The following is a 14,735-nucleotide window of genomic DNA, read 5'->3' as shown; positions in this document are numbered from 1 at the left end:
CGTTGTAATTAACTCGGGGATCATCAAAATGGATACTTTCGGGTGTCTATAAGTTCTTAGGCATGTATCTACGTGTGGTCGGGTTGAAAAAAAAAACTTAATATTCCTTCGGGGGCGAGCAAAATGGAAATTAAGGCCAATTTTTGAGTGGAAATTTTTTTGCGAATACAATACTTCCTTTTTTGTAAAAGGAAAAAGAACGAAATTCTGCTCGCAATGTTCGATAAATCAGTTTCCATCCAAAGAAAACTCATCAATTTATTTACGGCGTCACGTTCGCTTGCATTCCGTTTCATTACTTTCGTGTTACGATTAAACTTTACATTCATCTCACCAAAAGAAGGATTGCTGCAGGAATTGAAAACAGAGAAAAAGAAACGAAGTTGTTAGAAAAAAAAAAAAACTTTCTCTCGCTAATAAGCTCTCAAAGGCTTTAACTCATGAGAATATTCTAAATCTTTATTCCACTAGTACCGTAAAATGGTACAACTTTGTGCCAAGGGGGCAACAATGGGCCACTATTGCCATGGTAATGATTTTACTCTCTAGTAGCCTCTTTTTCAAGCTTACGAGCTCCAAAAACATTTACCAGGTAGTACAACTATTTAGGTAGCTAAAGACGCTTTTTCAGAGATTGCCATTGTTGTATATCTTACATAACTAAGTCGTTCTTGGTGCGTGATTAGACTCACCGGAAGAACCAAAAGTCTCCTTTGGGCAGACCACTTATACTGTTTTCCAGAATCTGGTAAGTTCAGATTTGCTTTACTATTTTGTCAGTTATGAATTAAGCAGCTTGTTGACTTAAAATGTTTCATAGTTTTCACAAGCACTCAACATTTATCGAAACTTGGAATGTTGGGGTACAACAATGGGTCACCTATTTTTCACGGTTTTTAGTAGCTTCGAGCTTCATTTTATTCTCTATAGCAGCGGTTCCCAACCGGTGGTTCACGAACCCCTGGGGTTTCGCGAGAGGTTTTCAGGGGGTTCGCGAAAAAGATATTGTAATGGCGGAGTTTTAACATGTTTGTTTCTAATAAAGTCTCATATTCAAGCAGTTTTAAGCAAATTTTGCTCCTTTTTTATTCATTTCTCTCTCGCACATTCGATTTTCATAGCATGAAAATATTTGTATACTTGCTGACACATTTTACATTTAAAGACTTTAGTCTGTTATTGCAAAGCGCCGGTTTTAGCGCTTTCATTGAGAATGAGAGTCCTGAAGCCATGCTGAAAAAGTTCTACTTATGAATACAATGTCCTCAGATGAAATAATTGGAAAGCATTCGTTTCCTCAGAAGCATTTAATCTGAAAAGTTGATTAAACTTGATGAAAACATGTAGCATATGCGAGCGTCACCAATATTTTCATGCTTAGTTTCTTTACCATTTGAGTCCGACGAAGAGCTGTCGCTTTTCTCGTGTGTTGAGTCAAAAATGCATAGAAGTGAGATCGCGCTGTTGTTTGTTGCTATACTTTTCACACTACATAGACTACAAGTTACTACAAGCTTTATTGTCGAAAAAGAGAAAGAATAGCTAGCAACCCAAAAATACCACAGGAAGTATGGAAAATTAATTACTTTAGTAAATTTTTTTCGGTGAAAGTATGACAGTGTGAGGTTTGCGCACTAAAAAAAAAAAAATCAACGGATTTAAACCATGCAATTTAATTTGTGCTACATGTAAATAAGGAATTTATAAAATTTGTGTAAAAAATTTCTCTTGCAGTAAGTGAGATTAAAAATATTTGTTTTGTTAAAAATCGCCTTTTTTTTTGTAAAAATTAGAGTAAATGCGTTTATTGAAAAAAAGACGCTTCTGTTATTTTTCAATATACGCATTTTACTCTGCACTTATAGCATAATTACAGGAAAATTCTTCAGCAATCAAACGATTAATGTGAGCAGTATATGCTTATCAAACAGCTAGGCTCATACCTAGTCTTTTTCAAGAAGACTTAAACCTAGATATCTTTCTCATTTTACTCGAAGAAAAAAGTCCATTCAACTGAGGCAGTTCCCTGAAAGGTATTTTTAAGATGATTCTTTAATTGACTTCAGATTTAGTGATAGAGATAAATATAACCTTGTGTAAGAAAAATTTCAGCCGAACTTTAAACCTCTTTGTTCCACAAAAATTCCATTTTTTTCAAAGTTGATAGAAGCTCAACGCAAAATAATCACTGTTTATTTTTTGGTGAATTTGTTTTGCATTCATTTTTAGCGATCATTTTGGTTCTTAACAATATTTTTAATTCTATATTTTGCAATTATGTTTTCGTTCTTGCTGTTCACTATGGAGCAGCATCAAACTAAAAAAAAATCTCCCAAATTTTATTGTCTATGTATGTGTGTGTGTGCAAGGTTTTTTTTTTTGCTTGTTACTTATTACCTAGCATCCAAGGGATTCGCTAACTTCTTTTGGAGATTAGAAGGGACTCGCAAGGGGAAAAAGGTTGGGAACCGTTGTTCTATAGGGATGTTTTCGACATATTTTGTGTTATTTGTAATAAATAATGGTAAGAAAATACAGAAGAAACTCGGGGGTAGCCCTATCGCCCGATATTCATAAAGAGTTTTTGCAGAAGGTGCTGGCTAAACTCCGGACCAAATATGAACTGAGATAATTTTTATTTTATTTTTTTTTGATGCAATTTGTTATGTGAAATGTGATTTAACCTTTCAGTTTCCAAAATTGTTGATCTCGTTTAAAACTTGTCAGACCTACATATTTTCTGAGACCTAAGTATAGGTACCAAGCCTTTAGTTGGTGAAATTTTCTTGTTTTCAAATGTTTCAAAGTCAAAAACTAGGCAGATAATAAAGAACGTTCCCTACATTTACCATGTTGAACTTTATTAATCACTCAAGACAACAAGTGATGATTAAACCTTAAAAAATTGGGGGAGGGGAAAAAAGGTAAATGATGGACTAAAAAAATTCTTCATGCATTTACCAGCAGAGGGCAACTTGTAGCCTCAGACAACAGTGGGCCAGATCAAGTTTTGAATGATTTTTCTAGGTTAAAATGAAGTGGCCCATAGTTGTACCCCGTAGAGGTACAACTGTGGGTCACGGGGGAAAATTTCCCCTTCCTCTTCTTTCCAACTAAGATTTTTTTTAAACATTTCATTTGAAAGACGAGATGTATAGCTACCATTACTAAAGTCCTCGAACTTCTAAATCAAAGATGTAAACTGAATTTTGATTAAAAGCATCGAAAGCTGGCCCATAGTTGGACCATTTTACGGCAGGCATTCAGGTCATATACGAAAACAAAAGGGCACAAAATTGAACCAAATTCTAAACGATTATGTATTTTCATTGAGTTATCATCATACCTGCGAAAGACTTTTGTCTGTCTCTCATCTCATAAGAACAAGCATTAAAGATCATAGAAAATTGTATAAAACAGTGGAGAAGCCAGAAAGAATAATTTGAAGGGGGATATGTTTATAGGTTTAGTCCTTTCCTATGGTCAATAAAGGAAAATTTCTGTTCTTTATCGGAGGGGGGATATAGTCCCAAATCCCACTTTTGTTAAGCAACTGACCTAAAGGCAAGCATGCCACTCGAAACGGCTCTTAATATGGTGAATAATTCTAATCAGCAGAACTGACGATGTGAAAAGGTGTCATTTATCGGAACCCCGGCAGCAGAACTTTCTTGAGCAGTCTGCGATGCAGCTTAAAAATCCAAAATTTTCTGCGCGATAATCCGACATTAGATTAATCGTAAAATCTAAATATGCTGCAAGAAATACTTTAAAATAAGATGCTAAACTAAAAATCTACAAGTACCTGTGAGTTATAACTCCGAAAGTATGGTACAAATCTTCGTTCGCTAAAATTCAAGATTTTTTTGTTTTAAATCTTAAATTTAAAAAAAAAATTTAGGGTTTTTTTTCTAAATTCTTTCTCAAGAAATAGTCTTCAGACTGTCTCAAGAATCCGATGTAAGTCGCAAAATCGCGCTAATTCAGGCACCGGGAACAGAACCAAATTAAGTTAGGCTAAGTAAGAGGCAATAAATTCAAATCTTGAGGAATTTTCATGCAAAAAGGCTTTTTGTCTGCTGAAAAACTGTCAATGTATGACTATAACCTCAAGTGCTTTTCTGATGATTTCATTTTCCAGCATCAGCCACGGAAGTTGTGGTGTCATCTCAACTTGTTGACTATTCCTTGAATTTCACTATTTACCTGCCTGTCCTCACATGTCATGTTAAGCACGTGGGATACAAGGAAGTGCGATGGTTCAAGGATTATATTCTAGTAAAGAAAGGAGGAGCATCACTCCCTGACCACGTGTTGTCCGTTCGAACGTTGTTGGACAAAAACTCCTCGCTAGACAAGGACTCCTCGGACTTCGAACACCCACTGAAACTGCAAGGATATTACTGGTGTGCAACAGACTCACCGGTTTACAAAACGAGGAATAGTTACCTTTTTAAAATAGCAGGTACGTAAGAAACAAGGTTAAGTATTTTGATTAAGGGTTAAAACTAGGAATACGTTTCATTTGCTTTTCCAGTTTAGCATTTCTCACTGTCATATAATTTCTGTTATTTAGTTTTTTGCAAATTAACTAGGGGACTCCGCCCCTGCCCGCTCACCAACCCTCGAAGATTCCTTCTCAATCTTATTTAATTCTCAGCGATTTAAATAGTCTATTAGAAAGAATCAGATTCAAAAACGCGTTACCAGTACCGTTTCGAATAAAATGAAAATCGCCCTCTCTCTCTTGTAGAAAATTGAATTTAAGTAAAGAGCTAATTTAGAACAGAGTCCCGCTCCCACCCGAAGACAAAAGGAACTTGATAGAATTATGCACAACCAAGATATTAAAAAAAAAAAACCGCTTTGAAGAGAATTCCTTTCCTCGGTTCCAAGCTAACTTGTACCAACTTGCGCAGAATAGGTGCAAAGGGGCTCTTGTGCACTGAAAAACGGCAGTTTTGTACGTTTGAAAAGTCGCTCATGGTTTCTAGCAATCTGTTTTGCTTTTTCGCTCCGGGCTTGAATTGAGTTAAGCCTAGAAGTTTTCGCTAAAATAGAAACCCTTGTATCAGCTGCTCTAAAATTGGTACAAGTTTTATTTGATGCAGAAAAATAAACTCTTTCAAATGACATAGAATATTGAGGGTTGAGGGAAATCATTCATCCTTTTAATGGGCAACGTAAATTTTAGCTTAAAAAATTAATTACAGAAAAACTACTTCGAAATTATAAAAAACAACCCCTATGTGCAAACCTCCGGGGCTCGAAGTAATTTTGCACAAAATTTCAAAACTATAGCTGTTATGAGGTCTCCTGGACGCAGGCCCGCCACAGACATCCTTTCACAATTTCTTAGGCGTTACTTTTTATTAATATACTAATATTATATTTTATTCGTATTGGTGGAAATTTAAACACCATAAATGAGCATTTAGTTTCGAAAGAAATGTAACGGAATATATATGGTAGACCCTTAATGAAAGAGGTTGAAATTACGATTAAGAAACTATGCAAGCTTGGAACAACTGTGTGGCATTTATCACTTTGGGGAAACCTAAAGTGTAAAATAATGCCCATCCAGAACGTGTGAAGAATCTGCGCTAGGCGTATTCCCGACAACGTAAAAATTTCAGATTTTCTTCAAGGATTAAGTGGCATTTCGGAACAAATTTCTTCAGTGGTTTATCTGTATTGCAGTTTATGCAAATAATCCCTATAACAGAGTTTGAAAGAAATCCAATTTTTGGTTTCCCCTTACTTTTCGCAGACGTGAAATTTCCTTTACCTGTTTTTCAGTTCCAACCTTATCTTTTAATATATTTTAGGAGGAGGAAATTTAAAATGTCGGCGAAAAGTAGGGTAAATCGTGCTTTTTCCCGTGCTAAATGTGACACTGTGCAACAAAAGAGAAGAACGGATGACTTTCCAATATATTGTTAAAAAATTTATTCACTCAACTCTCAACTGTTAGTATTCAGTGGAGTAACCGCAGCAGATAGTTTGAAAGTTAAACTAATGCAACAGTAGAGTCAAACGATTCCTAAATCTTTTCAGATAATTATGAAGGACACTGTGGAATAAGGTACAGAATCTAAATTATCTTTTTAACTTTTACCTTTTTAACTTTAAAATCTAATTAACTTTTATCTTGTACCATCCTCGTTTTCATTAAAAATCTCAACTTCTGTATGAGACTTCGGTTGTGGGAAACATAAAACTAGAAAGTCGCTCGTCAGGGTATGACGGGTGAAAATTGCTTCTACATTTGAATGAAGCAGTTGCCTGTTTGGTGATATTTGGATAGTTCACATTTTTACCATCACTCCAGTGGATTAACCCTAAACTCCAGAACAGTGTTCATTGTTGACCACTTTTCCGTTTCTTCATTCCCCTGAACTGACAGTCTTGCCAGTAAAACAGTTAAGTTACCGGATCCAGTTCAGCCTTGTTACAATAAAGTCTTTCCCCGCAGGTTAAATATTACCAAAACCAATAATCAAATCATCATGTCGTGGCGCGAGTTTCTTAGTTGATGACGCCAGGAGCGTTACTCGATTATTGGCTATTATATATATATATGTATATATGAGGATAATATTGATATCCTAATGAGTAAAAATGAAATCCCAATTTATCGAGGACAAATCCTAAAGAATAACTATGATTTCTATGACTCAGGGGAAAATTCTCACTATGAAGGAAAATTTTAATGACAAGAGGATAAAATCCGAACAACGAACAGGAAAGTCCTAATGAATAAGAGCGAAATCTTAATAATTTAGTATAACCAAAAAAAAAAAAAAAAACATCCTTATGACTAAGATGAAAATTTTAGTGACCAGTCGGAAACTCTAAACCACAAAATGAAAACATTCTTCGTGACTGAAAGTAATTTAAACAAAAATGGAAATCCTAATGAGTAAGTGAAACAAATTTCAATGTAAAGAGAAAAAAAAGAAAAATTAATTTGAATTTTGTCATCTTGAATTGAAATTATGTTTTTCGCAATCACGAGTGTGTGTTTGTATGTGTGTGGGGGGGAGTATGTGTGTGTGGGGGGGTATGTGTGTGGGGGGTATGTGTATGTGTGTGTGGGGGAGTATGTGTGTGGGGGGGTATGTGTGTGGGGGGGGGTATGTGTATGTGTGTGTAGGCATGTGTGTTTGTGTCTGTGTGCAGTCATGAGTGTGTGGGTAGTTGTGTGTATGATTGTTTGTGTGCGTGGGGGCGGGGTATGTGTATGTGTGTGTAAGCATATGTGTTTGTGTCTGTGTGCAGGCATGAATGTGTGGGCAGTTGTGTGTATTTGTGTGTATGTGTAGGTGTCTGTATGCATGCGTGTGTGTATGTGTTTGTGTATGTGTGTGTATGGTGGTGTTTGTGCATGTGTGTGTATGTGTTTGTGTGTGTGTGTGTGTGTAGTTGTGTATGTATGTGCGTGTGTGTAGGACATGGATGCAACCTGGAGACGGTTTTCGCTAGAGGAGCAGTATCGTGAGGCCGGCCGACGCGACGGGTGGTGCTGGCAGATGGTGGCGCCGCGCTGGTGGGAAAAATGATAGGACGCCAAAAACAGTCAAATGAAAGCAATAAGCAATCGTGATTGCTCAAAAAAAAAAAAAAATTAATTTGAATTTTGACATCTTGAATTCAAATTATGTTTTTCGCAATCACAAGTGTGTGTATGTAGGCGTGTGTGTTTGTGTGTGGGGGTATGTGTGTTTGTGTGTAGGGGTATGTGTATGTAGGCATGTGTGTTTGTCTGTGTGCTGGCATAAATGTGTGGGTAGTTGTGTATATGAATGTGTGTATGTGTGTGTGGGGGTGTATGTGTATGTGTGTGTAGGCATATGTTTTTGTGTCAGTGTGCAGGCATGAATGTGTGGGTAGTTGCGTGTATGTGTGTGTGTGCGCGTGTGTGTGTAGCTGCGTATGTATGCGCGTGTGTGTAGGACATGGATGCAACCTGGAGACGGCTTTCGCTATAGGAGCAGCATCGTGAGGAGCCGGTCGACGGTGACAGGGTGCGGAGGGTGGCGGTGGGAAAATAAAATGATAGGACGCCAAAACAGTCAAATGAGAACAATAAGCAATCGTGATTGCTCAAAAAAATAGGAAGGAGGGAAACTCCAAAAATCAAGTAAATAATCTTTGTGAATAAAAGAAGTAGAGGCTGGGAACACAATGACGTACAAAATATTTTGTTGATGCAGCAAAAAATCCTAGTGAGTAAAGAAAAATTTACAATGACTAAGCGAAAAAGGCTTAGTAATTGCAAATTGATTGGTTTAGCGTTTCTGGTTGGCCATTAAAAGTTCCCACTCAGTTAAAGATTAATTTAGTTATAAGAAAGGTAAAAAATTTTATTTTGCTCATTAGGATTTTTACAGAATAATCTATAAATAAATTGCTATTTATTTGTTTTCGCTTAGTATCTCATCATTTACAACCTCTTAGCTCGTACCAGTTGGAATTCACAAAACATAACGAATTAATTTTTGAACAAATTATTTTCATGCTGTTTTTATACTAAACAATAGTATATTTTTACATGAAGGGGACACATTTTGTTTTCAGAAAAATTTTCTGATGGTGAAAAGGGTATATTTGGAGTAATTCGCAGTCGAAGCCTATTGAGAGAGATATTCATATGGAACAGATTTCACCCTTGAGTTCATACTCATTTTGTCCATTCATGAAAACAGGTCTAGGAGGGAAGTCACAGTAGTAATTGCAAAATCAGTAATAGTCACAGTAATGATAGCAAATCAGTAGTAGTCACAGTAATGATAGCAAAATCATTAGTAGTCGCAATAATAATAAAACATTGTATTTTATTCTATTCTAACACGCGTTTTTATTTTATTAATTTGTATAATCTACGTTTTTTCTTCCAAAAAATTGATTTGCAGATGTCAACACTTACGTGGGCACCCTTCTATCAAAGCACGATTCGCTTGGAGACGACACATCTCTGACTACAATGGAAAAAATTCTAATAAAGAAAGAAATTTATGAGAGAGAACTATCAGATTTTTTTTTCGGATTTCTGCCACCACCTAACACATATGTGACAGATATAAAAGAAACAGAGTAAGTTTTTTTGTTTTATTTGTAAAGAATATGACTGCTAACGACATCGTATAAGAATACTCATTATAGTGAACATCTCCTTTAAATCAAATTTCAGGCACAGCCCCTATTATTTTAGACTTGACTAATACTAAAACCTTCCTTTGCATCTGATTTTCACAAAGCAAATTAGCAAATACTGTTTTATTTAAATCTGACTCCTAAACTATCTTTGGACAATTTTTTACATGTAGAAAATTTGATGAAGGGAGATGAAGAGATGATCTTCATCTTCCAGTGCTCTTGTGATTGAGTCAAGAAAATACGATCAATACCTACAGGTGTATCAATCAGATACCAATTTTCTTGAGGGTGTAGAAAGTTATTGGAATACCTATGCTAATATTGAGGCGGAAGTACACCTAAAGCATTTGGGAATTTGGGAGGGGAGTAGATTTTAGACAAGCCATTTTGAAACAAAAAGGTCACCTCTATAGTGAGCGTATATTGGGTTTTCTCTCTCTCTCTTTTCTTTTGAGCTTTCAATGCTATTTCGGCTTGAATAAGTGATTATAAGAATCAGGCTAATAATGAATCAGTTTTTTTTTTTTGCTGTCTCAACTAATTAGTGCAAGGTAAACACACCAATAGTATTACCTCCTGCACGTTTGAATCCATTGGTAAACCTGGAATCCTATTTTTATCACTCAACCTTAAAATAGCCACTACTGAAGCACCCTGAAGCACTGGCCATTATTGGTGTGTTTACCTTACAGCTTTATGTAACTATATCGATTTCATGATTTAATTAGTTTCCAATAAGTAAATAAATGAATAAATCGTTAAATACTTTGTTCCACGAAAAAAATAAGATTTGGAAATGAGTTAAGACTGCAATTTTTTTTTATCGTACACATAATCTTTGTACACTTTCAGAGACGGACTCAGTGTTAAGTTCTACTTATACTACCGGGAGCTTCTAATGCCTCGTGTACCTACCGACTATGAAATATTGACAGACTGTCACCATTTAGAATACATTCAGGAATACCTGCGAGGTGAAACTGACGTAGACCCAGACCTCTATCAAAAGATGGTAGATTGGGCTGACTTCAGAGGCATCTTCATTCAAGACATTAAGCTGAAGAGCACCCGTAAGAAAATATCTTTTAAATTTGTACTTACTTTCCTTAGTTGAATATATGAACCAGGGGTTCACAAACTTTTTTGATTCGCGGCACCCTTTGAAGGATTAGAATTTTCTCGTGACACTCTAACCAATTTGTTTATATACACATATATTCATATCGTGGACACCACGCGGCACCCCTCGCCTTTACTTATGGCACCCCAGGGTGCCGCGTTCCCAGTTTGAGAACCAACCAGCTTGAGATACAAATCATAACAGCAAAATCGAGCACTTTTTTTCTGGTTCTATCTGACTTTCATACCCGAGCCCACCGTAATTTTGAACATTTCAAGAGATTATTGTCTCTTGCTGCATTAGAAATGTAAATTAAGCTTAATTTATTTTAATGATCTTGAGTTACGAATGAAATTAGTGGTTTTTAATATGATCAGGGAACCACTCGACAGTGTAATAATGAAAAAAATTAGATTAGTAGTAATCGAAGAGCATCGAGAAAGATGATTCTGCCCGCATAAGTTTTTTACCCTCGTGTTTAATTTAGCGAGTTTAGTGAGAACAGACGGATATATATCTTTCACACATATTATAGTTGATGGCTGCAGACGGTGAAATTGCGTGATATTTTCTCACCAAGAGTTTAAAATTTGGTGCTTTTCTTGAAATTTCGGACGACTTTAGGACATTATATCTGGATAACGGACGAACGAGGGCAATGCGAAGAATTTTTCGTCAAAAATATGTCTCAAAGTGTGCTTTTGATTTGCTACCTGTTTAAACTTTTTAACCGACTTCAAAGGAGGTTATGTATTCGTCTGCGGCTATTTATGCTTGTTCTCTGATTTCTTTAAGACGCCTGAACCGATTTGAAAAATTCTTTTTTTTTTTTTTTTTTGTTTGTTTGAAAGGGTATACTTTCCAGATGGTCCCATGGTAATTTTTTCTGGATCTGATGAGGGGTCCCGGAGAAATCTAAGAAACTGTTTCATGCGCGTTGTGGCTACGTAATCCAACTTGCGTCAGTCGAGCGATACGTCACAGGTTACGTGATTTTGCCGTGAACGGTGCATTTTCTGGACGGAGGGTTCTTGTCTTAAATAATATTAATTTAATTCTCGCACCATCGGGATGTTTGATTTTCACGGCGCTCCCTGTTAATTTTAATTATTGTCTAACTAATGTATTTATTACTCATGTAGCAAATCAGTAAATGTATTTTGCTACGAAAATAGTTGAATTATTTAATTTAATATATATGTTTTTTTAGTCAACTTAATTTTAGTCATTAAAGTTTTTTTAATTTTTTTAAAAAATATTTCAGTTTTTAAATATATTTAGTGTTTAATTCAAGGGGATTTAAAGATAAAAATCCCCTCGCCTCTTCCGACTATTAAATTTACATTCCTTAATAAATATATCGTATTTGGTGTCCTATTTCTGAAGTTTTACAAGTATTCTAGATTAAATATTTCATGACACCATCAGTTTAATTTACAGGTCGCAGAGTGACGAGAAATGACTACAAGGCAACTTCCCAACGGAGTCATGGCGACGTTTTCACTTTGTTCGTGACCTTCATAAAGGAACCGCTATGGCAATACTACTTAACAGACTTCGAATTTTTTTATGAACTATGCTCCCCGATTACTAGAAGACGTCTGGACCGATTAGGAAAATTATTTTTCTGATTGAAACGGTATACTTCTTCCCGTCGTCTAATAGTCATCAAGTCCGCTTATGAGGGATCCTGGAGAAATCGAGGGAACTCTTCAAATTTCATACTCGCGCTTTGTTGTTTGTAAATTTATAGCGTCTCACTTAGTGAAACGATTTTTATTGGTCTTTTTTTTTTTTTTTTTTTGAAATAGATAAGGGTGGTCTAACTTAGGTCCCAAACCTTTGCTTCACCATATTTGTTCTTTAGAAAAAAGTTATGAGCAAAAAACAATAAACTTCATATAATTTCCTAATTAAACGATAAAATATGAAACCCATTGTTAAAGAAAGTGCCATAAAACAAAGGTATACTTTCTTTACTCAGTGTTAAAGAACGTACCATGAAACATTAATATCAATCAGTGGTGCATACCTAGAGGCTGGGGGTTGAGGGGTATTTTCCTTTTTTAGAGAAGCTTTTGCTTTGGGGGAGTCTTCTAGGGTCTTTGGAGGGAGGAGTGATATTTAAATATCGGGCCTGTATTAATCAGTGGTAGTCATATCGCAAATTTTGAATAAAGACTTCTCTGAAGCAAACTGGAAATTCATTTTGTATCATTGCTCTGGTCTAGTAGTATTTCGATCTTCATACATACAACATCACACTAGATACTCTGTTTCTAGTGTGATGTTGATCTATAACGGATCCAAGTAAAGAGAAATATGACTTTCATCTCGAGTTACGCGACACGTATTATTGTGAAATGTAAATTAGTCTGGGAAAATTAACATTTAAATGGTTCTAATTAAATTAGAGCAAAAATACATCCTGGAGGGAAAAAAGGATTAGTTTTTAGTACCAATCGTATAAAATTATGTACGCATTAAGAGGGTTTTTTTTTTCCATCGATCAAAACAGAATAGATTACTTTATGAAAGTAATCTTCCTATGTATGTGACTGGTTATGCATTTTAGTCTTCCGTCACAAGAGGCAACTTAGTTTAATCACCCTTCGATCGGACGGTTATCAGTACGTGCAACCAGGTAAAAAACTGAAGGAATCGACCAGCATTCTTCACTCGACAGTCAACTCATTAGGCACACAAGCTCATATGCCACTACCATTCTTATCCCAATGAGTTGCATGGACTTTTTGGTTTCTTCAACTCATCGGGACACAAGCAAGCGCTCACTCAACGCACGAGTAAACTAGTTGAGTCAACTAGATTCAGCTTATTAGGGAAGATGATTCAACTAAGTTGCCTCCTGTGAACACAATGAAAAACTCCAGTCAACTAGCAGACAGGCAACTTTTTCTAAAAGTTGATTCAATTAAGTTGCCTCGTGTGAACACAACGAAAAACACCAGTCAACTAGCAAATAGGCAACTTTTTCAAAAAGTAGATTCAACTAGCCGCCTCGTGTGTAGGAGGCCTTACATTTAAAATATCGTGTTCTAAAATGGTTCAGTGGGTAAACTTGCCACATCGAATTCAAAAATCGACAAACGCTTATTGAAGGTTAGAAAAACATTTTAATTTAAGAACTGTTAGTTGAAACGTATATACAGTGCACATAAATTATACATATTGAAGATTGGGAGCACAAGTCCCATCAAAAAGGGCGACTTTCTTCACATCGAAATCCTAGATTCATCGACGGTAATTCAGTGGCGACTGAACGCTTGATTCGAGTTCATGCTAGGAATGGCTGTTGCCATTCCAAATCAAATAATTTTCCACAATCGTTTTCAGTGTTATTTTTTCAAACAACTATTTATGCCTAACAGATTTGGATCTGTAACGTTACTGAATCTTGTATTTTTTCAGTGGCTTGTTATAATGAAACCCAATTCATTAATGGAACTGATGGAACCAGAGTTATTGAATGGCCTGAAGCAAGAATCGGGGAGATAGTCATTCCCGAAGAGGCCTGCTCATCAAGAAGTAGGTATTAATTCAATGATTTGCAACACTGATGCAAACCTTGCATGTATAATATTAGATGTATATGTGATAGTTTCAAGAAAAAGTATTATTAACAGAAAACGCTGTGGAAAAAATGTAATTTAAGGGCAGAAATATTTGTACAACGAGCGAATATTTTAGCTATAGCCTGGCTTGCATAAAGTTATAACGATTTCGTTTGTTAAAATAGGGGTGGGAAAAGCCGGTTTTCCTTGCCAATAACTCTTATTCGAACTGTATCAATGTAAGAATTTCTTCTGTTTCAATCCAAAGATAAATTAGATTTTCCAAAGCCAAACATCAAGTTACCAGAGACACACTATACTGTTTTAGGTAAGGATGTTATGCTTCAGTGAGGGATGCTGAGATATCCATGTTAAATCCGTTGAGGAACTGGACGATAAAAATTTTCTCTGTTGACTTGGGTTTTTGGTTATCGTGAACCTTTAATGCACTGGCTTGATTTTAGTCTCAAAACAGCTGTTTTTCCCGCCTTTTTAAAGCTTTTATTTATACTTTTATGTACGTTGTCTCATTATTTTACAAATAATTTATTACTATTGAACAGAAAAAAGTGAAGTTTTAAAAACAAATATGACTAAGATGTGCGTCAAGGTGCATCAAGCAAGTCTCGGCAAGTTGCTTGAACAAGCCAATACTTTGCTTAGTGTTTTTTAAGGAATTGAATTGATTTAACCTCAATCGTTACTGATTGTTTCAAATCGTCAACCTCGTCATATCTGTTGAAAATTGTGATAGCTTAATGCACAAGTGCAGCCAGAGTTTTCCTGAAAGTGAGGGGGTGTCATAATAATTCTGAATTTTCACCTGAGGGTGTTGTATCTTGCAGTACCGGCATGTATGTATTGTGTACTCGTCAGTATTAAAT

General features: G+C 35.8%; 1 protein-coding gene across 1 annotated transcript in view; it reads left to right on the top strand.

The window, feature by feature from the left end:
• Window positions 1-510: 510 nt before the first annotated feature.
• LOC129216294 (adhesion G-protein coupled receptor G6-like) overlaps window positions 511-14,735 on the top strand; it is a 43,732-nt gene continuing 29,507 nt past the window's right edge. The window contains exons 1-5 of the mRNA XM_054850504.1: window positions 511-529; window positions 4,142-4,465; window positions 8,916-9,096; window positions 10,012-10,229; window positions 13,709-13,825. Coding sequence (XP_054706479.1) covers window positions 511-529; window positions 4,142-4,465; window positions 8,916-9,096; window positions 10,012-10,229; window positions 13,709-13,825 — 859 coding nt within the window. The remainder of the gene's footprint in view (window positions 530-4,141; window positions 4,466-8,915; window positions 9,097-10,011; window positions 10,230-13,708; window positions 13,826-14,735) is intronic.

The sequence above is a fragment of the Uloborus diversus genome, chromosome 2 (assembly GCF_026930045.1).
Source record: "Uloborus diversus isolate 005 chromosome 2, Udiv.v.3.1, whole genome shotgun sequence".
Taxonomy (NCBI): Eukaryota; Metazoa; Arthropoda; class Arachnida; order Araneae; family Uloboridae; genus Uloborus; species Uloborus diversus.
Note: the sequence above shows the minus strand (reverse complement) of the source record. Positions and strands in the feature narration are given on the sequence as shown.